The sequence below is a fragment of the Sciurus carolinensis genome, chromosome 5 (genome assembly GCF_902686445.1).
Source record: "Sciurus carolinensis chromosome 5, mSciCar1.2, whole genome shotgun sequence".
NCBI classification, from domain to species: domain Eukaryota; kingdom Metazoa; phylum Chordata; class Mammalia; order Rodentia; family Sciuridae; genus Sciurus; species Sciurus carolinensis.
In genome coordinates, this window is record NC_062217.1 from 2,505,514 (window position 1) to 2,531,377 (window position 25,864).

Consider the following 25,864-nt stretch of genomic DNA (forward strand, 5'->3'; position numbering starts at 1 on the left):
TTGACAGTCTCAAAGATGATAGGACTTTTACTTTGTAGGACGTTTCTGCCTTTTACAGGAGAGCATAAAGGGATTGGAGAGTCTGCAGCTTGTGCAGACTTTGGGGAGGGCCACAGGCCTAGGGCTTCTGACCGCAGCCCCTGCCAGCAGAGCCGTGCATGTGTGGGTGACTCAGGTACTGAGGCAGTTGGCAGAAACCGTGTCTTTCCTGCTCAGGTCGAGGGCCCAGCAAGGTCTGGTTCCAACCTTGGAGTGTGGTTCCCGGTGGAGCCTCAGAAGCTGTGAGGTTGTCCTTGCCAGCCTGGCGGGAGACTGGAGCCTCCTGGGCTCTCCTGGGTGACTGGGAGTGCTGTGCCCTGCACATTACCTGTGCCAGAGGGCTCTGTAGGTCCTCGACTTGGTCTTTTCTGAATTCCTTGCTGCTGGCCTGACGCTCTTGTAAGGGCTAAGCTGGAAATGGGTATATGTTCCCCCTGCCTCCTCGCAACACTGTGCCCACCTGCATGACGGGCAGTCACGCAGCGGAGCGCACAGCCCTCCTGAGGCTGGCCTATTTCTGTGCACCGTTATCATGGGATAGTCTTTCAGTACCTTTGCCTCTCAGTGCTGGTGCAAATTTGTCATCGTGGGAACTTCTAACACACGTGAAGTGGAGGGATCACCGCCCGCTCTGTGCTCAGCCCCCTGGACGGGCAGCCTGCTGCCCCTTCTCCTTCCCTTGGCAGACTGACTGCTGGCGTCTGGTGGAGAGCTGTGGGCGGCTTTAATGGAGCACAAACTCCTGTTTAGTTTTCCAGTGTGAGGCTTTCCTGAAGTCCGACTGATTGGAAGCTGTTGTCTTTGTCTATTCCGTGCTGCTGTAACAGATTACAGTCCTCCTCCCTGTCCTCAGTTTCTCCTTCCTAGGTGTCTGTTACCCATGGTCAGCCATGGTCTAAAGACATTGAATTGGAAATTCCAGAAATAAGCAGTTTATCAGTTTTAACTTGGGCAGTGTGGCGGGAGCTCTCCAACCTGCCTCACCCCTGCCATAGGAGCCTGCTTCCTCCAGCTTCCATGCTCCCTCCAGCCTCCACGCTCCCTTCAGCCTCTGCGCTCTTTCCAGCCTCCCCACTTCCTCCAGCCTCCATGCTTCCTCCAGCCTCCGTGCTTCCTTCCTCCAGCCTCCGTGCTTCCTTCCTCCAGCCTCTGCGCTCCCTCCAGCCTCCACGCTTCCTCTAACCTCCCTGCTTCCTCCCGCCTCCGCGCTTCTTCTGGCCTCTCTGCTTCCTCCAGCCTCCCCCCTTCCTCCAGCCTCTGCATGCTGTGCGTGCTCCACCTGCCACTCACCTGGCCGTCTGGTCATCAGATAGACAGTCATGAGCTTGCCACTTGTGTTCAGTAATGGCCTCAAAGCCAAGAACACTTCGTCAGAGAAGCTATGAGAACTGTTGGATCTGTCCTCAGTTGTCGCTACACATCTCTTGCTGTGCTGACTTATAATTAAGCTCTCTCGTGCCTGTGTCCGTGTAGGGGAATCACAGTGTGCCCAGGGTCAGCACATCCATGACCTCAGGCGTCACTGCGGGTCTCAGAACGTGTCTGCACAGGTAAAGGAGTCTATTGTTTTCCCCTCAAAAAGCGTCTCGCTTCCGTGTGGTCATCACGGCTGAAACCGTACTTATGAGAACGTACTTTTCAGTGTTCAGTAAAAAGGCTTTTTAAAAAAAATCTAATGCAGACTCTTTGAAGGCAAAGTGAAAACTGTTTTCTTACCATTGTTAATGATGTAGCCTGACGTTTACCACACTGGAGTGCCATTTGGTGGAGGGGCACACTTGCCCTGCCGGCCACCACCCCTGTCCTCTGCAGCGTGCATCATCTTCCAAGTCTGAAACTCTGAGCCCAGACGACGCCCCTCCTGCCCCGCCCTGGAGCCCCATCTGTTTCTGTGGACCCCTTTTGAGTGACTCCTGCACTCTGTCCCTCGGAAGCGGTTCTCTTGGCAGTGTCGAGGCCTCACGCTCACCCATGCCTAACCTGGGCCGAGCCTCCTCCTTCTGAAGGCAGAACAGTGGGCCAGGGTGATGGGTGACCACACTTTCTTCACCCCCTCTTCCACCTAGGCTGCTTCTAATGCAGGTTTTGTAATGATGGTTGATACCTTCATGCCATTTGCTCCAAGACTTGTTTTTAAAATATTTTAAGTTACAACATCACACATTTTGGGGTGGGGAACGTACTAGGGATTGAACCCAGGGTCTCACACATGCTAAGCAAGTGCTTTACCATCAAACTACAGCCCCACCTTTAAAAAAAAAAATTGTTATTAAAAAAAGTCTCACTGAGTTGCCCAGACTGGCCTCAAACTTGAGATCCTCCTGCCTCAGCCTCCTGAGTAGCTGGGATTACAGGCATGTGCCACCATGTCCAGCTATAACATTGCACTTTTCTGCTCTCTTGACTTTAATTTTTGGAATGATTTTTTAGTTTGTCAGCACTAAATCCCATAGATTTCTGGGGTAAGAAGTAAGAGGTGTGGCATATTTGCATAGCAACATTTTATGCTGAGAAAAATCATTCTGTCTGTCTCAGTGAGTGAAGCCGGTCACTCTTTTTGCTTCAGGACACTGACTGGCATTGCTCTGGCTCCTAGAAAGGAAGGTTGCAAAGGCTAGAGGGCTCAGTCTGAGTGCAGAGGCCCAGCACAGCAGGGCTCCCCGGGGGCAGAGCTGACAGTGCTCCTGGACGAGGAGGGCACTAGGATACACCCTGAAACGGCAAGGACAAGTCCCCCTGCCACACCTGTCCCAGAGCCTGCATGATGCCAAGTGAGAGGGCACCTCTGTCCCAACGTGTGGCGTGACTGGTGGCTCGCAAATCACGCGTTCTGGTGGAGTGCGCGGTGGCAGAGTGCTCGAGGACACAGAGCCCTGGTTTGGTCCCAGTACTGCAAAGAAAGAAGTGTGGTCCAGGTTTTCGAGTGTGGCTCCCCTCCTCGACCCACAGCAGTGGACTGGCGTTCGTGTCACAGATCCGTGGTCGCCTCTGACCTTGTGCACCTCTCCTGGGCTGGAGCACCCCGTGTGGACGGGGAGAGCGGCTGGTGCGACAGCGTGTGCGCGCTGGTCCCTTCAAAGTAGGTGCACGGGAGCCACAGCAGCAGGGATGCAAGTCTCAAAGAATGTGTGCCGGCGGTGTTGGTGATGGATGTGGAGACGCGGGCCTGTGACCACGGCACCCTCCACCCCACGTGACCAGGCCCCCTCCTCCTCCCGCCCACTGCCCCAGCAGCCCCCGGTCTGCCTCCTGTCCCTATCACGCCGTGGAAGTCAGACTGTACAGGCCATGAGAGAACAGTGGACCCCCACGAAAGTCCAGAGGTAGACCCAGTCATTAAGGGGGTGTCAGGCCCTCGAGGAGGAAAGATAGATTGATCATTCATTAAAAAGCGTTGAAAGGTGGTTAGCCATCTGGAGAACAAAATAAACCAGAGTTGATACAGGCCTCACAGCCAAATTTGAGGCAGATCCAAGATTTAAACCTAAAAGGAATGGATCCACGAATTATGAGAGGAAACCCCAAGACACTTCTTAGAGCCTTAAGTTGGGGAAAGCTTTTCCCAGTTTGTTTCCAAACCCAAAAGCCACTTATGAGAAAAGATTCAGAAATATAAAAGATTGCAAAATATAAAAATAAAAATTTCTGTGTGACATAACCTTAATGTTGAAAAACTGAAAAAAAATTGAAATTTATATCACAGACAAAAGTACTTCCTACAAATCAATAAGAAAAAGACCACAACTTAATAGAAAAATGGGCAGGGGTTGTTAGAAATTGTTTAATAAGAATGGTCCCTAAACATGTGAGATGTTCTAGCTCACTCTGCATAAAAGAAGTTTAAATTAAAATTATAACAGAAAAGCCTTTGGGTGTTACAGCAACAGAGTCTAGAAGTTTGCTAACACTGCTAGCGAGGGTGAGGGAAATAGACACCCTAGTGTTGCTGGTCAGGTGCTGGTGGCAGTTTCTACAGAGGGCGCTTTGGCAGTGGCCAGTCAAGTATGCGTGCGTGCTCCCTCTGACCAGCCTTTACCATTCCAGGTGCACGGCTCTGAGACGGTAGTGGCAGGTGCTGTGAGAGGTGCGGCTGAGTTTGCAGCAGCGAAGACGAGAACGCCCATCACAGGGACTGGCCAGGGAGCGCCCACACACTGGGGAGACCGGGCACAGGCAGCCCTTGCGAAGGGCAGCTGTCTGCGGTGCAGAGGTCTGGGCCAACTGTGCCATTAGGGGAGGAAGCCAGAGCTGGAGCAGGGTGTGGAGTGGCCACGTCTGACACACGACTTAGCCACATTCATGGCTGTGAGAACTGGCCGCAGTGTTTCCTGGGAAGGAAGCCAGTGTGCACCCTTTGAGTCATTTGAAATCTGGAGATGAATTATCTGTGCAGAAGAGTGAGATTAGAGATAGGAAAAGAAAAGCAACCTGCGGAGCTCTAGATCCACAGTCACATAGTACTCGAGACTTTCAGCATGGCCTCATCCTCTGGAAGAATATGTCAACCTGTTTCCTGACTAAATGGTCTGTGTTTGCCACCGAACTGTGCCCAGGAGCAGGACTATGCCTTGTGCTAGGTACTGGGTTCTTGCTCTCTTTAGTGATGTTGCTGTTTTCATGTGGTTTTCTGCAGTGCTGGGGATGAACCCAGAGCCTCGCCCATGCTGGGCGGTCGCTGCAGCCCTGAGCTGCGCCCCAGCCCCTGTGTTTTCCCTTACAGAGCTGTCCTACCCCTAACACCGAGGCTTCACAGTGGTCTGAGGGACAGTGGGTGGGATTATTTCCACGTTTCAGAGAAAGTGATGGCTGAGAGTTTAGCTTGTCAGTTTGCCAAGCACACAGGGCTGAAAGGACAGCCAGGCGAGCAGCTCTCAGCTCACCAGGTGCCTGCCTTCGGTGAGTCCTTGCTGGTCCTGGTTGCTGGGACGAGGGTGCCCTTTCACAGCCCCGGGCAGGAGGAGCACAGGCCTTGGGTGATGTGGTTGGCTGCCCAGCCTCGGTGAGGCATTGAGAAGCTTGAGAAAGATTCTTAATGCTCTGGAGCAGAAACTTCCTCACCCAAAGTTACGGAGACCTATTTTATGGGGTGCGCAGGTCAGGGAGGTCCAGCACAAAATAGCGCGCATGTGGTGGCCCGTGGGCTGCTTGTGCCGGGCCAGCTTCTGTCCGTAGAGCGTCCCTATTGGACTGTGACAAACCTAGATGAGCCCAGGTTTGGGTCCAGCCTCCTGTGAAAATCTCACAGGAGATTTTCCCCAGAGGCACTAACATTCAAAGTGCGGCATGCTGCTTTGCGGCTTTGGTGGCTTCACCCATCCCAGGAGCCCAGCCACATGACCCCGATCGGTGTGTTAAATTACTTTCAAAGTGTTTCTGTAGAGGTGTCCTCTTGAAGGTGTTTTTGACCGTTCCTCTCCTCCTGAAGGCAAGAGAGGGGCTTTGCCTTGAAGGCAGAGAGCTTGCCCATGTCACATGCACGAGAAGATTGTTACCTAGTCTAGATTTGGCTCTGCGCTTGCTTTAGAGAAGAGGCTTCTTGTTCCTCACGTAAGGGAAAGTGTGACATGGTCCATTTCTTTCTTTCGCTAACCAGAGAGCAAGGTCAGTAAGCCTTCAGTACGCGAGCCTCCAGTGCAGGCGTTGCACCTGAAGCTAACGCCCCTCTGGCGCGGCAGGCCTCACGCAGCCCCTCTGCCTGGTGTGACGGGAGCAGCGCGGCTGTGGCGCCTGCCTCTCGGGTGCCGCTGGGGTCCCAGGCTCTAACCTGCTTCTCCGGTCCTTCTGCAGATGAAGGTGTCGCCCTCTTCTCTGGCCAGTCTGTATGAAGAAGATTTTAAGCAGGACATGGCAGCCCTGAAGGTAAGGATGTGGTCGACTCTTCCTTCCGTGAGGAAAGCATGCTGGGACTGTGATGGGCAGCAGGGGCTGATCTAAGTGTTCCAGAGCTTCCAGTCTGAGCGTGTGAGGCCTGGTCCCAAGGTGCCACTCTGAGACCTAAGGAGGTGACAGACAGGATGGCACAGGGTGCTGTTTATTGGGGGCTTACGGACAGTGCAGCTGTCGATGAGTTGGATTCCTGCAATTTTGGTCAGAAAGGGGCATTCTTAGGGGCGAGGAGAAAAGTGACTTCATCCTGGCTGGAATGGACCTGGTTTATCATGAACTAATAAGAGTTCCCGGCGCCAGGCCGGTTGCAAAGCCCCATACACCACTCCGATGGCTTTGTCTATCTGTAGTCTGCTGGGAAACTCAGGGGAAACCGACTGGAGCTGCCCTGAGCAGTTGTGGTGGTTAGGACTCGATGACTGCTCCATCTGTGTCGAGCTAGTCCACACTGTGACTTTGAATGAGGGAAACACCATTGTCTCTGCTTCCTTCCAGGTTCTCCCGCCCACCGTGTACCTGAGAGTAACTGAAAACATTCCTCAGATAATTTCTTTCATTGAAGGAATAATTGCTCATGGGCATGCCTATCCGACAGCAAAAGGTAGGCTTTATGTCACCAAGGCTGGTCAGTCATCGAGTGATACCACTGGGGTTTTGAGCAGCGGGACACATCTGAGTTGTGGGGTGTGCTGTGTGCTGTACTGTCTGTCTTGATTTGGTTCCTGCAGCAGAAATGTTCTGGGTTGGGCTGGGGCATAACCCATCAGCAGAGCACATCCCTAGCACGTGTGAGGCCCTGAGTTCAATCCCCTGCACTGCAAAAAAAAGTTCTGGGGTGTCATGTCTCCCCACAAAACTTTCGAGTCAGTTCCTTCGAAGATGCGTCTTGGTCTCAGAAGGCAATGGACACCTGGAGAGCTGGTCTTGTACAGTCTGGAATCTAGGTGGGAGATGTGCATGCATTTATTATGGTCTTCTTGTAGCTCAGCTTAGGAATTTTTGTAACAAAATGGCACAAGAGCAGGACCTCCAGAGACATGCTTTCTTCGTGTTAGGGTCTGTCCCTGGACCACTCTCTCTGTGGGTGCGTCGTTTGTCAACGGGCCTCCAAAGTTAGTTGTCCATGACACCTGAACAAGCATCTCTGAATGAAGGGGCCCCAGGGTTGTCATCAGACCGCGATTCTGAGTTCCTCCCTGAGCACCCCTCCTCCCTTGGCCGCCCCCACCCCCACTGCAGTCAAATCAAGGCGCTCGCTGGGTGTGGTTCTCCCTGGTCTCTGACCGACCCTGTTCTCCCTGCTCTTCCCTCCTTTGGCCCTTTCTATGAGTTTCTCCAGTCAGTTGTCTCATGGGGCCTTCGCGCCTGGTTTTCACGGACCCTCCCGTCCGTTTGCCATCCAAGGCTTGGTGACCTTCCTTCTCAGCCCCAGTGTCTGTGCCGCAATTGTAGCCAGGGCGGCCTGCTGCGAGCTGCTGTTGAACGTAGTCAGGCCTTTCCCCATCCAGGTTGAAAGTTCTGACCTCAGAACCTTCCTCTCTCGCTGAATGATCCACCAGGACTCCCAGCCCAGGGCTGCAGGTACCCAGGTGTCGAAATGCTTGTTGCATGGAAATAGCAACGTCTAAGACCCAATCCCGGATACAGGACTTGAGGGCTGCGTTCCCCTTTCCTGTAGGGTCCCCATGCCAGCAGGGGTGGGAGCTGGGAGGGATCCTCACTTCATAGCCTGCACAGATGGGGTCCCTGTGGTTTTTACTTGCTCTAATTTGGCATTTTTAGATTTCAAGTCCAGCAAGACCTTTGTGAAGGACTTAGTGACAAACTGGAGCTTGCTGCCAGGAGCACAGGACCCCTCCCTGCTGCCCTGCCACTTGATGAGACAGGCGGGCCTGCATCTGTCTGTATCACACAGTCCAGCTGGCGGCTACTCAGGCGGTGGCTAGTCACGCGGCCCAGTGCTGCTTGACAGAAAGCAGCTCCCCTCAGGCCCCTGGGGTCTCTTCTATCTGGGGTCTGTCTCCCAGCCAACTCATGACAAGGAGGACATGGAAGAGACAGGGTTGCTACGGGGCCACCTGATTTTGTTTCCCCAGCTACTGTCTTTCCCCTCCCTCCAGCCACTGTGTCTATCAGAGCTGGGGACACAGTGCCTGTGCCAGGTGTTGCTCATATTTGGTCGTCTTAAGTTTCCTTGGTCTTAAAAGCACCCATTTTCCAGACCAGTGTCCCCAGTAAGAATAACTCAGATCTGAATTGGCAACTGTGTTAGTAAAAGAACATGAAGATTAAAAATGAAAAACTTGTGAAGGTGGAAGTCTGCACCGCTTGAGCTCCCTCGATGGTTACATGTCAGCAGTGAGGCGGCTGGTGCCAGGTCTGGGTGCTGAGCGGCAACCCTCAGCCTTAGCAGCACCTTCTTAGGAGGGAGCCGGTCCAGCTCTGCCCATTTCCCTCTCAGCTCTGCTTCCTGACGAGTCAGAGTCAGAAGTGGCCAGAGTCAGCCCTGCTCTGCAGCGGTCCAGCAGAAAGGATCTTGGACCCTCCTTCTGAAAAAGTGGATGATCGTGGGCATCTTGGCAAAAGAACAGCCCTACGCATTCTTGCAGTGTGCTGCTGTTGTTTTTAATCTGAGACTAAAAGTAATCTGAGAAGTTATCCAGAGATAACTTTGCTAATTGGCATGTAGGGTGAAGCCCACAGACTGAGTGAAGTCACAGGTAAGGCTTCCTCACGATTGTCTCAACATTTCATAAAGAACTTACATCTGGTTTTGCTGTCACATTTGCACGATGTGTTGTGTCCAGATCATGCATTTATAATACAGAATTGTTAATTCTGGCTTAAAAATGACAGTGGACGGGCCAGGTGAAGGATGCCATCTTCTGTATTTAAATTCTAATAATTCCTTAGATACCGCCTTGAGGAGATGCTGATGTTTCAGACAAGAAGTGATGACCTCATAACTATTTCATGAAACAGGCAACGTCTACTTTGATCTGCAGTCCAGAGGAGACAAGTATGGCAGACTGGTCTGTGTGGCGCCTGGGCCTGCTGGAGAGCCAGGTGGGTGCTGAGCTTGCCTGTGGGCCTCGCGCCCCTGTCTCACGGTGGGTTCCAGAGGGCAAGGTCCGCAGCTGGGCCCTAACCTGCTCAGAAATGGTGATGTTGGCCCTGCACTGATCACGACCACATTGCAAATGGAATTCCCTTCTTGGGAATAAAACTTAGGAGTATGGATTTCCAGCCGCAAGTGCAGCGCTGCCCGCCAGGCTCTGCTTCGGCAGCCGTGCGGCACACCCTCTCTCCTGTTTGCTTTGGGGTTCACGGTATAAGGCATCTGCACACCAGGCATTATTTGACACAGCTGTGGCTTGCTCCCATCACGTACGGAGTCCCCACCAGCATGTGGCCACGAGCAGGCATCGGGTGCCTTCTGGGTGCAGGGGTTTGTGAGGGTTATGCATTCTAGCATCAGCTGCCAGTTTCGATTTTATTTTGACAGACTTTATTTTTGGAACTATTTTGGGCACACATCAGAATTGAGTGTAGGCCCAGAGTGTTCCCCTGTGACTTCTTCCCCTGCAGCACTGACCCTCGCCAGCTGCCAGCATCACCCTCCGAGCATCCCTTTATCACAGTGGATGAGCAGCACCAACTGTTGGTGTCACCCGAGTGCATAGCTTAGGTTCCTCTTCGTGCCATGGGTGTGTGGGCTTGGACAGATGCAGAGACAGGTTTCCAGCATGACAGTGTGGCCCAGTAGTTACTGTCTGCACATCCACTGCACTATGCCACCCTCCCCAGCAACTGCTGGTCTGTCTACTACCTCCATAGTTCTACTTTTCCAGAATGTTCCGGAGTTGAAATCATACAGTACGAGCTTTTTTCAGATTGACTGCTTCCTCTTAGTAATGCGCATTCTGGTTCCCTGTGCATCTTCAGGGCTTGAGAGTTTATTTTTGTTCGCTATGAATAATTTTCCATTGTCTGGGTATACCGAATTTATTTATCCATTCACTCCCTAAAGGACATCTTGGTTCCTTCCAAGTATTGGCAGCTATAAATAAAGGTGCAGTGAACACCAGTGCACAGGTTTTTGTTTGGGTATAAGCTTTCAGCTTCAGGTAAATTCCAAGGAGTATGGTTGCCAGATCATATGGTAAGACTACATTTGGTTGTAAGAAACTGCCAGATTGTCTTCCAGAATGGTGAGCCATTCTGGAAGACTCCCAGCAATGAAAGGGAGTTCCTGAGCCAGGTGCAGTGGCACATGCCTATAATCTCAGCAACTCAGAGCTGAGGCAGGAGGATCACAAGTTCAAAGCTAGCCTCAGCAACTTAGTGAGACAAGGTCTCAAGATAGAATTGAAAAAAGGCTGGGCATGTTGCTCAGTGGTAGAGTTCTTACCTACCATGCACAGGGCTCTGGGTTCAATCTCCTGTCTTGCCAAAAAAAGAATAAAAGAAAGTGTTCTTGTTGCTTCACATCCCTGCAGCAACACTTTGTAAAATTAAAATTGTTTTCTTACACAAAAGCAAATATGAAAATCCAAAATTAGAGCATAGGATTGTGCAAAACTAAGATAATATGACTACTCATATTCTTGCACACAGTGAACACAGTACGTTTGCTTTCGTTCTTTGTATGGGAGACACTCTACCACTGAGCTGCACCCAGCCCTTTTTATTTTTTATTTTGAGACAGTCTCACTAAGTAGCTTAGGGCCTCACTGAGTCACTGAGGCTGGCCTCAAACAGCAGTCCTCAGCTTCCTGGGTCACTGGGGTCATAAGTGTGTCACTCTGCCCAGGATGAAAAAATTCTAATGTTTCAGGATATGTCATTTCAGAAGCAGTAGCATTTTATTTTAACTTCTAAGTTGTAATAATACAGTGAAAAATAACATAAACATGTCCGGCTTAGTGACGTGTTGGGTGGAGTCTCTCCATCACCTCTGGTGAAGGGAGGTAACCGTGGCACCAGGCTGCAGGCTCCAGGGCCTCTGTGTCGCCCCCGTGTCCACCCCTCCTGCCCTTAGGAGCAACCACTGGCCTGTGGTGGTGGTGACCTTCTCACTCTCTGAGCAGTGGTCACCTCCCCTGGTGTCATTACCCCGGTGGTCCCTCCCCACAGTTGTGACGCGTAGCTGTGCTCCCTGTTGACACCTTCTGGGGGTTCCTGTCTGTGTTCCCCCTCCCCGTTTCCCCACAGTGCATTTGAGAAGTGCTGTGGTCCCTGTTTCCTCGGGGCTCTGTAATCAGGAATCCAGAGCCTTCCTCCCGTCTTCGGTCTGCAGGCAGACCTGTAGGTGGCCCTCGTTCCAATCAGTACACTGAGGGCCTCTGCCTCTGGTCGGTGGCTGAGCTGTCCTGGGCACAGGTGCGTTATGGAGAGGTTCCCTGTGGTGCCACTCAGCTGGTCTTGCTCATCTGTAGAATGCTGAGTGCCAGGTTGCTGCCTGGAGACCCGGTGGCACTGCCTCTGTGGAGCTGGTCTCTGCGTTGTCCTTGGGAGGCCACCTGTTAGGGTTGGTCTTTGTGCAGTCGTTGGGAGCGTGTGGTCTCAAACGCATGTGCTGCGTTCCAGTGTCGCCACCTTCTTGACCTCTCTTGTCCCTTTTGTCACTGGAGTGTCGCCAGGTTGGTGCCACAGCCCTCCACAGCCCTTCGTGTCCCTCTCCTCTGCTCTGTGCTCACGCGGCAAGGCATCCTGGCCCACCTCGGCCCTGGCACGCTCTCCTGAGCCCTGTTTTCCTTTTGGTGGGAATGGTGCTTGGAGAACATGGGATGGGCACTGAGGGTCCTCACTCCACGGTCAGTGGCCGAGGTGGTAGACAAGATGCTGCTGAGCCAGGACTGCAGGTGCTGAGCTCTTCCGCGTCCTGGTCCCAGGACGCCCAGTGTCACCTGCTCTTCGTCCCACGTCATGGTCCAGCCATGCTGACAGAAGGTCGCTTCGCGAAGGCCCTCCTTCCTCTGCTGCCACTCAGCACAGGTGCCCCACGTCTGCACGTCAGATTTGGCCATCCGGTGCCATCTGGCCTCTGTCTGCCCACCATCCCCACGTCACCATCCCTGAGCAGTGTTCTGTGCCCAGGCCTGTTAGCATGTGACCCGTGCCCTCCACATCAGCTTGGCCGGAGGCGAAGCTGTGGCCAGGGTGTCCCTTCAGCACCTCCACCTGTGACCCTGTGTGCTTCCAGTAACGTGCTGTTGTTAGGCGGCAGTTCTCTCCGTTTCCTGGGCCCCACGAGGGAGTCGTCCTGCCTGGCCTGGTGCCCAGAGGGCTTTTCCCGAGCCTCTGAAGTCTCGTCATGAACACAGGGCCCGTCTGCTCGAGGCTGAAAGGGGACGCGTCTGCTCTGAGGAAGCCCGCCATCCTGAGCTTCGTGTGCTGGACATTAGCCTGCGTCAGCACTCACAGGCAGACGGAGACGCGCGGTGCCACACACAGGCCCTGCTGTTGTGTGGCAAGGTAGCTCTGGGGCACACCGGTCACCTGGCCCGGAGCAGGCAGTCTTGCACAGGGTGTCACTGCTTGGGCACCTGCCGCGTCACCAGTGTGACCACACACCCTGTGACCTGGACAAATGGTGGGCCTTCCTCTTCAGGGGACCCGTCAGAGCATTGGGGGAACTCCAGGAGCACGTTAGGCAGCCCGGAGGCGAGGGAGCTGCACAGGCCTCCTCCAGAGGGGCTGCTGCTCCCCGCTCCCCCGTGGTCTCACCTGCCACCAACCGGGGCTCTGGGCCACACGGACACGGACAGCAAGATGCGTTGTAGGAAGTGCAGCTTCATCTGGAGCCACGTTCACGTTGCAGGCACCACTTTCCGCCCCGAGCGCCTGCCGTGGCCTCTGGCCGGCCACGCCCTCACCTGGAGTGGCCCATCCCCTTCACTCTCACGCTCTGTCCGTCTCTGCTCACTCCACATCGAGCTCCCTCAGTGTGACACACACTCGGGGACTCTGCAGGTGCTGGTCCAGCTCCCCAGCCTGCGAGTGACCCGCAGCACTGCCGTGCCCTTTGTAAGGGGACAGCTGAGGCAGTAAGCCCCGTGGCAGTGAGCTGGATGTGGACCTCAGCATGGGGTCAAGTGCAGCGCCTTAGGCGCCGCTGAAGGGGTGGGCGCCCTGCGGGACGTGCCCGCGTGGGGAGGGCTGGCGAGGCAGGTGCCCGAAGACTCGGGCGTGACTCTGAGCGCACCGTGGGCGTCTGCCCGCCTCACCTTGCTTGCAGTGGGGCTGGTGCTGATTCCTTTGCACACAGTATGATGGTGTCACTTTGGGATGTTGCTCTGCAGCTCGGTCAGTGGTAAATAAGCCAAGGGCAGAGTACAGAGTGACGGCAGCAGCAGTGCCCACCGCCCTCCTGGCTGGCTGTTGGCTGCCCAGGCCCTGGGTACTCCTCAAGCTCTGCGTGTTCCAGGTGGAACTGTTCAGTAGTCCTCTGTCCCTTGGGGAGAGAGCATAGTGCGCGGATGGGACACTGAGGTATTTTAGGAGGAACAGGATCTTTGGGATGCACACAAGCCACGTCCGCTGAGGCGGCTGTGGTGGTTCCGCTCTGCCCTGCTGACTGACCGTTTGTTATTGGCAGTGGACTCTGACAAGCGGCACGCCAGCGACTTTGCCCTGTGGAAGGCAGCGAAGCCCCAGGAGGTGTTCTGGGCCTCGCCCTGGGGGAATGGCAGGCCCGGCTGGCACATCGAGTGCTCCGCCATGGCCAGGTAAGGCTCCCTGGGCTGCACCTGGCAGAGGACGAGGACGGGAGCAGCGAGCCCGGCGCAGCCTGCGTGGGCAGGACTCCCTCGAGTGGGACAGCCAAACCAGGGCATGGCTGGCGTTCCACAGGACATCCTCTTTCTAGAAGAGGCTGCCTGCAGTGTGCACCAGGTTTCCTCCGCATGCCCCAGGCTACCTGGCCTCTTCTGCGGGTGGCCTGGGCATGGTGGTGCAGCGGTGCAGTGATGCGCAGAGCCAGACCCCTGGGCAGGGAGGCCCTCAGCCAGCCCGCTGCACCTTTGAAAGTGTCTTCATGCATTTGAAGAACCCCAGCCCCACAGAGCACTCCTCCGCCCTGGGCCTCACCTGCCGAGTCAGCCTGTGCTGCCTCATCCTGAGCAGTGCCGGTGGAGGCCCAGCACTGGTAACCTGCCCCACCAGCCTGATAACCTGCAGCCCAGGTTTGCAGGTCGTGAGGCTTCCCAGTGAGCAGAGCCAATGTGTGACTGAATCCTCCTGCCTTGCTGTTCATCTGTGGCCACTACAGTTTTAAAACTGAATGAAAAAGTCCCACAATTTTATAGTTCTCTCATTGAAGTTAGGAACCCACTAAACTCTCCCTATTGAAAATAAGAAAAGGCTGGGCATGGTGGCATCTGCCTATGATCCCAGCAGCTCAGGAGCATGTGGCAGGAGGATTGTGAGTTCAAAGCCAGCCTCAGCAACTTAGCCAGGCCCTAAGCAACTCAGTGAGATCGAGTCTCTAAATAAAATATAAAAATGGGCTGGGGATGTGACTCAGTGGCTAAGGGCCCCTGAGTTCAATCCCTGGTACAAAAAAAAGAAAGAAAGAAATGGATGTAGTTGGAGACTATCATGCTAAGTGAGATATGCCAATCTCAAAAAACCAAAGGAAGAAAGATCTCGCTGATAAGTGGATGATGACACATAATGGGGGGAGGGGCAAGAATGGAGGAAGGAGGGACTGGAAAAGAGGGGTGGAAGGGGTGGGGGGAAGGGAAAAATAACAATGAATCAAACAACATTACCCTATGTAAATGTATGATCACACAAATGGCCTGCCTTTACTCCATGTACAATCAGAAACAACACGTATCCCATTTGTTTACAATAAAAATAAATTTAAAAAAAAAAAGAAAGAAAAGATAATTATGTAAGTTTTTTAAACCAGGTGTTGAACCTGGAACAAAGAGAATCGTGCCTGTTCACCAGGATGAAAGACTGTGAATCAGGGATTTGGTGGTGAGGTTCCGAGTTCCTTTCTCCCCTGCATGTGGTCATCCAGACTGGTTTGAACTGAGAACCTGTTTTCGGCACATAGGACAGGTTGGGGGACTGTGAGAAGCCATCACAGGAACCAAGTGACTCTCTCCCTGCTCTACTCTGCTTGCAGCATGGTGTTTGGAGGGCAGCTGGACATCCACTCGGGCGGGGTGGACTTAGCGTTTCCCCATCACGAGAACGAGATCGCACAGTGTGAGGTCTTCCATCAGTGCGAGCAATGGGGAAACTATTTCCTACATTCTGGTGAGTAATGACTTGAAACTACTTTGTTCTGTTTCCGTTCTGTCAATTCTGTCTTTATTGGTGAAGCAGCCACATTTGGAAATACATAGATGAGCTAGCAGGTCAGGAGACAGATTTACCTGAAATTATCTTTGAATTTTAGCCATTTGGTTGTGAACAACTTGGATTGGAATAATGAAAGTACCTTTCTGGAACTGACTAGAATGTGGAAAGTGTTTTACATTGCTGTTCTATGTAAGTTTCTTTCAGATAAACTGATATAGGACTTCAGAAGCTCGATGTGATCATCAGATCCCTGCCTTTAGTGCTGCAGTGCTGTCACCAGCACCTGTCCTCCTGGAGGACACTGCCTTCTGCTGTGCTGTCCACGCCTCTGTCTCAGGGGCAGCGCGGTGGCTCAGCCTTCTTGTGAGCTTAGCAATCTTGGAACTCAGTTTGATGCATAGGAAGATTCATATGTTCAAGGTTTGATACCGGCCGGGGGGCCAGAATTAGCCAGATTTCCCAACCCCTGGAAAGGACAGCTGAGCTCTTAGACAAAGGGGTGTGTGTGGTGCGGGGCTGGGTGCAGACATCAGTACCTCACAAATACCGACTCGTCGTCCTGGGTTGGATCGGGACATCAGGTTGTCCCTGTAGGGAGACGGAGCGTGGGGCCATGCCAGTGCTGCCGTCTCTACAGGGGTCACTTGGGCTTCTTCGTGGACGGAAGCACATGGCAGTGCACTCCATCCTGTGTGTGCTTCACCCCCAGCTCCCTGGGCGTTGTGGCCCGTGGGAGGCTCTGCCCCACGCTGCCGCCTCTGCTGCTCCGGCTGCTGCTCGGGGAGGACCAGCTCCTTAGTGCGGAGCCTTAGTCCTGGATTGTCCCTCCAGACGTCACAGCTGCTGACTAGCAAACCACCTCCCTGAATTCAGCAGCACCTGAAGGCCACTTGCTTCTCCGTGATGCCTTGAACAGAGTGGCCATCCATTTTCAACTGGGGCTCACTGCCTTGGGGATAGGACACTAAAATCTCACTCTTCGGGGCACCTGGTATTCGCCACCTGGGCCAGGCGTCTGTTTCCCACATTAGATCATGTGCAAACGAGAGTCTCTGCCTGGTCTCAAGGACTTCAGGTCGTGTCCTCAGAGAGCAGATGTGCACAGGGCCGTTGGGAGGGTCCCGCACCACCACTCAGTGGTCCTGGAAATTGGTGTCCTTGTGTCCCTCATGGCAGCTCGCCACATGGACTGTCCGAGACCATAGAGATCCCTGTGGACACTCTGCTGTCCTTGGCCGGCTCCCTTGGGTGGAGTGAGGTGCAGCAACACCTGTGGTGCAGGTGACTTCAAGCCCATGCTCAGACCCTGTCAGCCTCTGTTGGGTCTGAGGGGCCGGGTGCCCAGGAGCAGCAGGCCAGGCCACCTGCACAGGGGCTGTTTTGTTTTCATGGCTCTTGCCGCCTGCTAGCACAGTGGGGATCACTTGGCCAGCTTGACCTATCCTGGGAAGCCAGCAGTGTCCCTGAGTTCCCCCACGTTCCTAGGGTTTCTCCTCAGACGGTGGAGGGGGACAGAGCTGTGGAGTCAGTGTCCCTTGGTCAGCAGGGCTACGCTCAGCACAGCCGGGCTGGGGGCTTACAGTCACAGGAACGTGCTGCTCCCGTGCTGGAGGCTGCAGCAGACCCAGTGTCCCGTGGGCTGCTCCCTGTCCTCAGGTGGCTGCTGTTTTACGTCCCACGTGGCAGGAGTGAGGGATCCTTCTGAGGTCCTTTTCTAAGGGACCGCTAGGCTCCTCAAGGGTTCACATGTTGGAGGCTTGGTCCTCAGTGGTGGTGCCGAGGTGACGGGTCTTGAAGAGGTAAGGCCTGGTGGAGGTGACTGGGGCACTGGGAACGCTGCCCTCAGAAGCAACAGAGCAGCTCTCAGGGGACCCCGGTCACTTCTGCGCGGGGGTCATCATAGGAGCGAGCCTGTCCCTTTCCAGTCTCTGGCTTCCTGTCTCTCAATGTGATTGCTCCCTCTTGTGCCACCATTATGATGCCATCCACCTCCCCAGAGCCAAGCTGATGCCAGCTCCATGGCCTTGAATCTCTGGAACTGTGTGCTAAATAAGCCTCTTTTCTTTATAAAGTAGCTAGCCTCAGGTATTTCATTATAGCAACAGGAAACAGATTAATACACAGTCCCACTCTTAGAGGCTTCACTTCAAGACCTCACCTCTCAGAAGCTCCACCTCCTACCCATCCTCAGGGGCTAGGATTCTGTATGAGCTGGCGAGGACCTAAATGTTCAAACCTCAGCAGGTGTGTCTGATCTTCCAAATGCTGTCAACTTTTAAAATTTTAATTGTGCTTTTGTGTGTGACATGTCATATAGAGCAACCTACTCAAGGTTACCTGTCTTTTTGGGAGTCACATTTTACCATTTTTTAGAAACACCCATCTTATAACACCCTTCTATTTGATGTTGCGTTAGAAAAGGAGGAAAAAACTTCCATTAGGAACAGTGAGGTTCTCCCTTGGAGATAAACCATAAAACAGTTGTTGAGGAAGAGTTCTGGGCTAGGGTTACAAATCCCTTCAGTTGCTCTGGCTTTCCTCCTGCCCTGCACACACAGGGCGAAACCATCCCGTGACGCAGAGAAGTGTGGGAAGAAGGCATCACACAGGGAGCCTGCAGGTCCTGCTGGACAGGGGTAGGCCCCTCGCCGCGCCTGGTTGTGCTGAGGTCCGTCAGGTCCTCCTGCTGGACAGGGCACGGGCTCCTCCTGTGCCTGGTTGTCATGAGGTCCATCAGGTCTTCGAGTTGTGTCAGTCCTGTCCGTCTTTCTGCATCACAGCACAAGAGTACAAAAGGTGCTGTCTGAGTCATGCTTGTCGGTTGTCCTGGCCTGACAGTGAGTGAGCCAGGTGCCATGTAGTCATCCCCCACGGTGGCATGGGTGTCCCCAGAGCTGCAGCACAAGCATCGTCGTGGCCTGTCTTGGGGAATGAGGACTGGGGGTGCCCACCGCACCCTCTGCATGGGCTCGTGCTGTCGTGGTACAGGCAGGCTCTCCAGGGAGTGGGGGCCTGGGACCAGCCTCCCTGACCCTCCTTCCTGCGACCTAGGTCGGGGTTGGAGACGCTGGGGGTGGGTCTCCTCACCCAGCTCAGAGGGAATGCTTCTGTTTTTGTTTCAGGGCATTTGCACGTGAAAGGCCAAGAAGAAAAAATGTCCAAATCGTTGAAGAACTACATCACTATTAAGGTAAGGTGCTGTGTGTCCTGAGGGGCCGACAGCTTGCTGAAGCTGCCAGTAGTGCGAGAACCGAGAACCGGGGTGTGGTGTCCTCTGCCCGCCCCGCCACCTCCTCCCAGCCACGGTGCTCTTCCTGTCTCCATACCCCACCTCCTCTGGCCTCTGCAGGCCCACACCTCCCGCTGTGCTTCCCATGGCAGCCTGGCAGCCTTTGCCCGTCTCCCTCGGCATTCCCAGAAGGGCACCTCTTTCTTCTACTTCGTTTTCATAAGTTTAGCTCTGGACTGCATTTGCTAGGCCCCGTGTCCCTGGCCAGCCTCCCGTGCTCGTGTGGCCTGTGTGTCTGGTGTTGGCCGGCCTCCGGGAGGCTCAGCCCTGGCAACCTGGAAAGGCCGGGTGGTGGTGCAGGTTCAGGGACTGTGAGTGTGTGGGGGGAACTAGTGCAGAACGGTTTGATCGCTACCCCGTCTTCGGACCTGCCTTTAAGCTCAATTTAGTTTTAATTGTGAAATAAATCAACAAAGATAGTAACCAGAGCATCGTCGCCTAAATACCCAACCACAGAAAGCTCCTCTCGTCAAATTTGAGTGAGCTGAGAGGAGAGCTCCTCACAAGATCATTTATACACACCTTTCTCAAATTTTAAGTTTTCCCAATTTTATCAGAGTTTCAGAAGAGAGAGAGTTAAAAGTGACGTGCAGAGGCCACCTCACACGCTGCAGTCGTTGGTTTGCTATGTGGGGAGGAGACGCATCCTCACCCTGCACCCATCTGAGGTCCTCTGGCTGCAGCCTAAAATGACACTGACCAGACAGACTCGCAGGACAAGACGGGTCTGTCACCATGTGCCTGCATGTGCCTGCATGGGAGCCCTGGGCAGCAAGACCCCAAGGAGTCTAACCCAAGAGAGGGGCAGGTCAGGGGAGGGTGGCCCTAAAAAAGAAAAGTGGAAGGGCTGCTTCGTAAGGCAGATCTGCTGTCTGCACGGTGGCTTTGCCGCTGGGATCCTCTTGTGGTGCAGACGCGGGACCTTTGTAAATGGCAGTTTCCTTTACAGCAGGCAGACATATCTCCCACTCTTGTGTGCTGGTTCAGCAGTTCCCCATGCCCCTTATGCCAGCAGTCATCTGGGCGACCACCTCGTCCCCAGTGCAAGTGTGGGGCGTATGCCTGGGCCTGTGTTTGTGCTTGCTGTTCGGCCATGGTGGACAGTGGGACACTGTCCTTGTGCAACTACAAAAAACGAGAGTGCTTTCCTGCATCGTCTAAGCACCTGCAAAGTCAGCAGCAGTTTCTTTGTGTCACCTGTTTTCTCCATTGGTCCCCAAACCGTGTTTTACAACTTCCTTCTCGTGTAAAATCAGGATCCATCAAGGTTTGCAAGTTGTGTTTGGCTGTTGTGTATTCTTGATCATTCAGGAAAGCTGGTCTTCACACGGTGTGGAACTGACCGTGGTAGCCCCTTAGAGCCCAGGCATGCCGCACGTGCGCACAGGCATGTAGCAGCTCTCCAGAACGTTCCATCTTGTGAGACCAAAGCCCTGCTTCCCCTGGACAGCTCCCTGTTCCCCATGCCACCATCCCTGCAGCCACCCTTCTGCTTCCTGCTTCTGAGGCTAGGTCTGCTTTGTGTCTCACCCAGCATCTGTTTTCATGGCTAGCTTCTTTGACCCACCGAGATGTCACAGGCTGGCCATATGGTGTGTCAGAACCCCTCCAAGCACAGGAATCATGGTCACTGACTTAGGTTTCTGGTGTGCAGCTGACCCTAACCTTGTCTTCCCGCTGACTCTTGAAGAGACTGGGCCCTTGTCCTGTTGGGCATCCCACTTTGGATCCGCCTGCTTCTTTGTGTGCCACTTGCCCCTTTTCTTCTGTGTTTGCCGTGACTGAAGGAGGCTGTAGTGTGTTCCACGCAGGTGACGCTGGCCTTCGCTCTGCTTCCTCTGGGGCCCCTTGAAGAGTGGTGCTGGGTTGACTGCCTGGCTCCAGGACGCCCAGAGCCCTCTGCTGCAGTTCCCTTTCCTCTTGTGGTTACCGAGGACCCGAGGGGGGGCCTCGTTCCCAGCAGCCTCCCTGAGCCTGGCGCTCTCGTGTGAGCAGTCAGGTGTGTCCAGGTCTGTGGCCTCTTCTATGAGTTTTCAATCTTCTCTGTCTGGCTTAAGTGTCGTTGTGGAGTTACGGATTCTGTTTAGGGTTATTATCAGCTCAGCTGTTTTACTAAAAAGCTCATTTTTTTATAACAGCATATTGACTTTTGCTTTATCTTAAAACATCTAAAAACTAAGTTTCAAAGTCTAATGCCAATATCATAGTTAACAGAAAAACCACTGAGTAAGGGATAAGACTTCTTTACATTTCAAAGAACGACTCCTCACGGCACACAGCTCACCCCTCGTGCTGTTCGGGGGCTTGCAGATTCCCGCAGTCACAGCCTGACAGCAGCTTCCTCAGCCCAGGAAGAAACCCCACTCCCGCCTGCAGTCACTGCCATTCCTTGCTGGGCCTGGGCTCGGGTCGCCTGCTTGGTGGATCTGCTGGGCCCGGGGTCCTCCTATGCAGGAGGGGTCCCCTCCGTGGCCGCAGCAGCATGCCACACAGCCCGAGCGCAGTCTCAGGTGGCGCTTCCCTTCTCTCCACGGCGGGACGGTCTCCTTAGCCACATCCAGTTTGATGGCGTCTCTTTCCGCTTCCATCACATTTACTTCTCAAGCATGGGGAGCTCTTCAAAGGCCGGGAGGGTGCACTCTGCAGGGTGGGAGGAAGGCCTGTGGCCCACTGCGCTACCCTGTTGCTCGCTGCCAAGCATTTGGTTTCTGGGGTGTCCCTCCAGTGTTCTCTTCCCAGTGCGTGTGAGCTGTCCCCCGCCCCCCGGCCTCACGTGTGTGCCTTGCCCCGGCTGCACGGGGTTTCATCACAGAAGTGCACGTGGCAGAGACCCAAAGGTCAAGCAGGGGGAGCATGAACCCTGCCAGGGTCCCTAGCCAGGTCCCTCTCCTGAAGCAGCCGTGGCGGGCAGGCTCCTTGGAGTCAGGCTGTGTGACACTACAGATTTCTCTTTTTGGCACTGGGGATTGAACCCAGGGTCACCTAACCACTGAGCCACATCTGCAGCCCTTTGAGGCAGGGTCTTGCTGCGTTGCTCAGGCTGGCGCTGGCTGTGGGCCTCGCACCCCTCGCCTGGCTGCAGAAATGCTTTGCTGACACGCTCTCTGCAGGTGCTGCTGCCACTTGACACTTGCTTTATTCACATAATGAATCTCTGGCGGGACCACTTTGCCCTGTGGAGCTGGCTCATCCTTTCAAGTGGCTGGTGTCCGTGTGTGGATGCTTGACGGATTGAAACGGTCTCCCACTGATGGTCATTTAAATCATACCAAGTTTTCTGCCAGGGGATGTGCTTTTTAATTTTTGTAGATATTGCCAAGTCAGTGCTCTTTTTAATGACCATGTAGCGGCTCTCTGGAGGGACATACCATGATTCATTTTCTTCCTGTGGACTTGTACGTGAGACCTTGATTCTGTGGCCCACGATGCGGTGGTGAATATCCTTGGCTGGGTACTAAGTGCCTGTAGTGCTGTCTCAGCATGCACGAGGGACTGGTTCCAGGCCCCCCAGGGATGCCAAGCCTCTTAGGATGCTGAGTCCAGCCTCCCACACACCTTTGGTCATCTCTGGACACTTACTATGCCTAGTAAAGCATCAGCGCTAGGCATGTTGTGTTTACACTCCGCGAGCAATGGCAGGGACAGGCGTGCTGAGCTCAGCACAGAGGCACTGCTTTCCCCAGATGATTCTGGTCTGTGGTTGGTTGCATCGTATGGAGATGCACCCCATAGATTCGGGGTGCCAGCCATAATGATTAGTGCTCAGGGTGAGGCCTCAAGGTAGACTTGCGTGCAGGTGCTGTATACAGCCTGGAAACTCGGCTTACTTCAGTGTTGATTCCCATGTCTGCCAGCAGCGTGTGGAGAAGCCACTTCCCAGGTCTCCCCCAACGGTAAGCTGGAAGGCTTGCATTCAGGTTGACGTTAGTCTTGTTAATTGGTGCAGAATAGCAGTGAGATTATGAAGGTACGTTTCTTTGTTAGCTGCTGAGTTCATCTGGATGTATTTTTTGACTTTTGGCTAGCCTGTGCCTGCCCTGGGCCTGCAGTTTTCGGGGACCTTAAGCCATTGCCCCCTGTGTTAAAAACATGAGTTGACTCTGGTTCCAGCAGAAGAAAGCCCCTATCACCCTCATTGCTGTGGAGACCACAGGTAGGCTAGTATCATGGTCTGCATGAAACTCCTAGGTCTTCCCGGAAATTTGCAAGGTCAGAGTTCATGTGGAAGGAGCCCAGCCTCTGAGCGCAGCCATCTGAACCTGACCTCACTTGTTGCTGCACCTCAGTCTTTGTTGTTTCCTCTTTGAAGAGCAGTACCAACACCTTTGCTGTGGGTTCACGTGCAGGGAAAAATGAAGTGCTGAGCAGGTGAGGGGCTGGCCCAGGGTGGGCACCGGGAGCCCCTCCCAGCACAGGGGTGACAGAAACGCTGCCACTCATCCACCGTGCAGGCTCCCTACGCATGTGCGCCTGTTACCTGTGAGCTTGCAGTGACTCTGAGGGCTCATTGCTGTCACCACCCAATGGTCAGAGCTCCCCACAGGCTGCACTCCCTCCGAGACTCTCCAGCCAGGTGTCAGTTTGCTGGCAGCCATAGCCGGTTGTGTGGTGCAGAGCAGTCACTCAGTAGGAAGTTCCCGTCCATGGACAGCGTCACAGTTCCGTCGCCATGATGAACCCCCTCTTTCTGTGTTGCTCTTAGGAACTGTCCACAGACCTGAGTGCCAAGGACTAGGTTCTGGATTTCCATTTGAACCCTTTACGTAACTCAACAACAGTGCCCCCTGGTGGGGAGAAGAAACACCCTTGAATGCTGAGGGCGTCCCTAGGTTTGCGTTTGAGTCCCTGCTGCAGATGGAAGGAAGCCCGGAAAGCCTCCTGATTCCTCTCAGGCTGAAGCAAAGAACATGGCTACCCAGAAAATACAGGAGGTGTTATTTGTTCTGAAGGAAGCAAAATTTAAGCTGGAGAAATTCATCAAAGATGCAATGCCCCTAACATTATAGTTTTAAGATGGCATGATGAAGGCCACCAATGTGAGCAGAAAGCAAACAGGGTCTAGGTCCCTACCACCAAAGGAACAGAGCAGGAGAAGGCATGGATTTCAGGGCTTAGGTCCCCAAGCACCACTGCCACTGCCACCACCACCATGTCTGCGGACAGTTGGGCCCAGGCGCCCCAGAGACTCACGGGAGGCAAACCTAGCTTCTGCCCTTGTGCAGATGGCTTGTACCCTCACATGCCAGACAGAACAGAGCAGTGCCAGGCTTGCCTGGCACAGCTGCTGGAAGAGGCTTTCCTGACAGAATAGAGGAAGCCACTCCAGCGCGAGGCAGATCACTCTGGGCTGAGGCAGTTCACATCTACGCTCACAGGAAGGAATGCCGGGGAAGTCACCAACACGGGACAGTCAGAGAGGGTAGCAGAGAAACCCTGACACGTGCCAGCTAGAAGCCAGCCACACTCTCCAGCCCTAGACTCGGCCCGAGCCCTTGTGCTGCACACATGTGGGGATTAGCACACCAGGACCTTTCCCCAGAACGGTAAGATAAGACTGGTTCTGGAGGACACAAGCCCACGCAAAGGGCCCGGTGGCATGCCAGGAGGCACCATTCAAGGGCTAAAACAGGTCGGAGTGCTTGGTGGGCACAGCACCTGGGACAGTCCTTGGTTCTGCAGCAAGGTTCAGGGTGTGGCAGGTGCACCTTTGATGCGACTTGGAGGGCTTGGCTTTCAGCTAAGCCTCATCTCTTTGTGCCCACAGTTTGTCACCTCTAGGCATGCTGCAAGCGATGAGGGCTATACAGTGCTCCTCATTCCTCTGCTCATCTCTCAGCATGCTCCCTTGGGACACGCATTGCATGGGAGCAGCATGGTTCCACAGACACATGGGGACCTCCATAGGAGGCAGGCTGGACTGAAAACCAGAATGTGGCCACACGAGTGAGTCAGGTCTGCAGCGGTGCGCATGGCACTTTGGACAAAGGGTCTCAAAAGAGTTGAGTGGTTGTTGGGGATAAAGAAATGATCTCGTTTTTCTACAGTTTGGGAAAGAGCACACAGGAGATGTACAGGTGGCACTTGAAATGCCAGGGTCATCATTGATGAGAGTCAGACTGGACGTGGCTGCACACACACACAGAGGCAACCCGGGGTCCCTGCACCCTTCCCCGCAGCACAGTGTTTACATGAAGACAGGCTCACAGGGGCCCTGCGGATGTGCCCCAGCAGTCTGCAGCTGGCTGGCTGTACTGCAGTGCCACCAGCAGCACACACTACCGTGGGGCAGTGTCTACAGCCCTGGCCAGCATTCCAAGCCCGTATGTCTGCTGCGGTCAGTTGCCGACTGTGCTCATGGGAGGAAGTGTCACATTTCAGTGAGAGGTGGTTGAAACTGGCCTGCGACTACTTAACTGTCCTCACGCAGACCCCCCCCCCCCGTTTCCACCATGGCCCCAGGAGGTCAAGAACCCCTGGACGGGGGACTGGCCCACAACCTCCTGGGGAACGCCACCCCTAGAAGAGAACGACTCCCGCCTCAGGCACAGAGCAGAACCCCAAGCAGGTGCGGGGGGTTCCCACCTGGCGGAGGAAGACCAGGACCTCTTCACCCCAGGAAGGATCAAGCCCAAGCAGCCGAGTCTGCAGTCTCCTTCCTCACCAACCCAGCAGCCACCAGACAGCCTTCCTGGGCAGGAGCAGGTGAGGCTGCCCGCTCCTCCCGGGAGGCCTCCCATTCAGCTTTCTCGGGGAGTTGCTGGTGGTCCAGTATTAGAACAGCATTTCCACTTTATCAAGTAGTGTGAGCTGGTCTCCATGAACAGCCTCCTGTGCACTCCTGCTGGCACCTTGGGGGACCCATGTCTTATCCAGTGGTAGGTGGGCCAGCTCTGGAAGGTGCCCCAGCTGAGGAAGGGCTGTGGACTGCAGGTTAACAGCAGCTCCTGTGGGGCTCACTGGTGTTGTTGCCACATCAGTGGGTGATCTGGAGACGAGACTGTAACAATGTAACCAGCAGCTCTCCTCCTGCAGGGGCTCTGCGAGCTTGTCAGGCAGAGGCCAGGGAGGCCTGATGAGAAGCTTTAGGGCTGAGTGTCCCACAGCGAACCTGGTAGGGGACAATCGGGAGCCCCTGGTTCCTTTCCCGGGATAGCCTTTTCCCCCTCCCCACTCTGCCCTGTCTCTGGAGTGCTGCCCACCACATGGGGAGGTTTTGTTGGATGCTGGCCGCTCTGAGAGCCCCTCTCTCTCCTCAGCTTTGCCAGGTTGTCCTTCCTAATACGGCAGTGTCGCTGTGTGCAGGCATTCTGTAAATGATCTGTTAGAAGAGAT

General features: G+C 54.3%; 1 protein-coding gene across 5 annotated transcripts in view; it reads left to right on the forward strand.

Moving 5' to 3' along the window:
• Positions 1-25,864, forward strand: part of Cars2 (cysteinyl-tRNA synthetase 2, mitochondrial) — a 38,693-nt gene that overhangs the window by 5,429 nt on the left and 7,400 nt on the right. For all 5 annotated transcript variants that reach the window (XM_047552073.1, XM_047552071.1, XM_047552070.1 and 2 more), the window contains 6 exons: positions 5,827-5,898; positions 6,421-6,526; positions 8,908-8,991; positions 13,526-13,655; positions 15,065-15,198; positions 18,366-18,433. In XM_047552073.1, the coding sequence (XP_047408029.1) occupies positions 5,827-5,898; positions 6,421-6,526; positions 8,908-8,991; positions 13,526-13,655; positions 15,065-15,198; positions 18,366-18,433 (594 nt within the window). The remainder of the gene's footprint in view (positions 1-5,826; positions 5,899-6,420; positions 6,527-8,907; positions 8,992-13,525; positions 13,656-15,064; positions 15,199-18,365; positions 18,434-25,864) is intronic.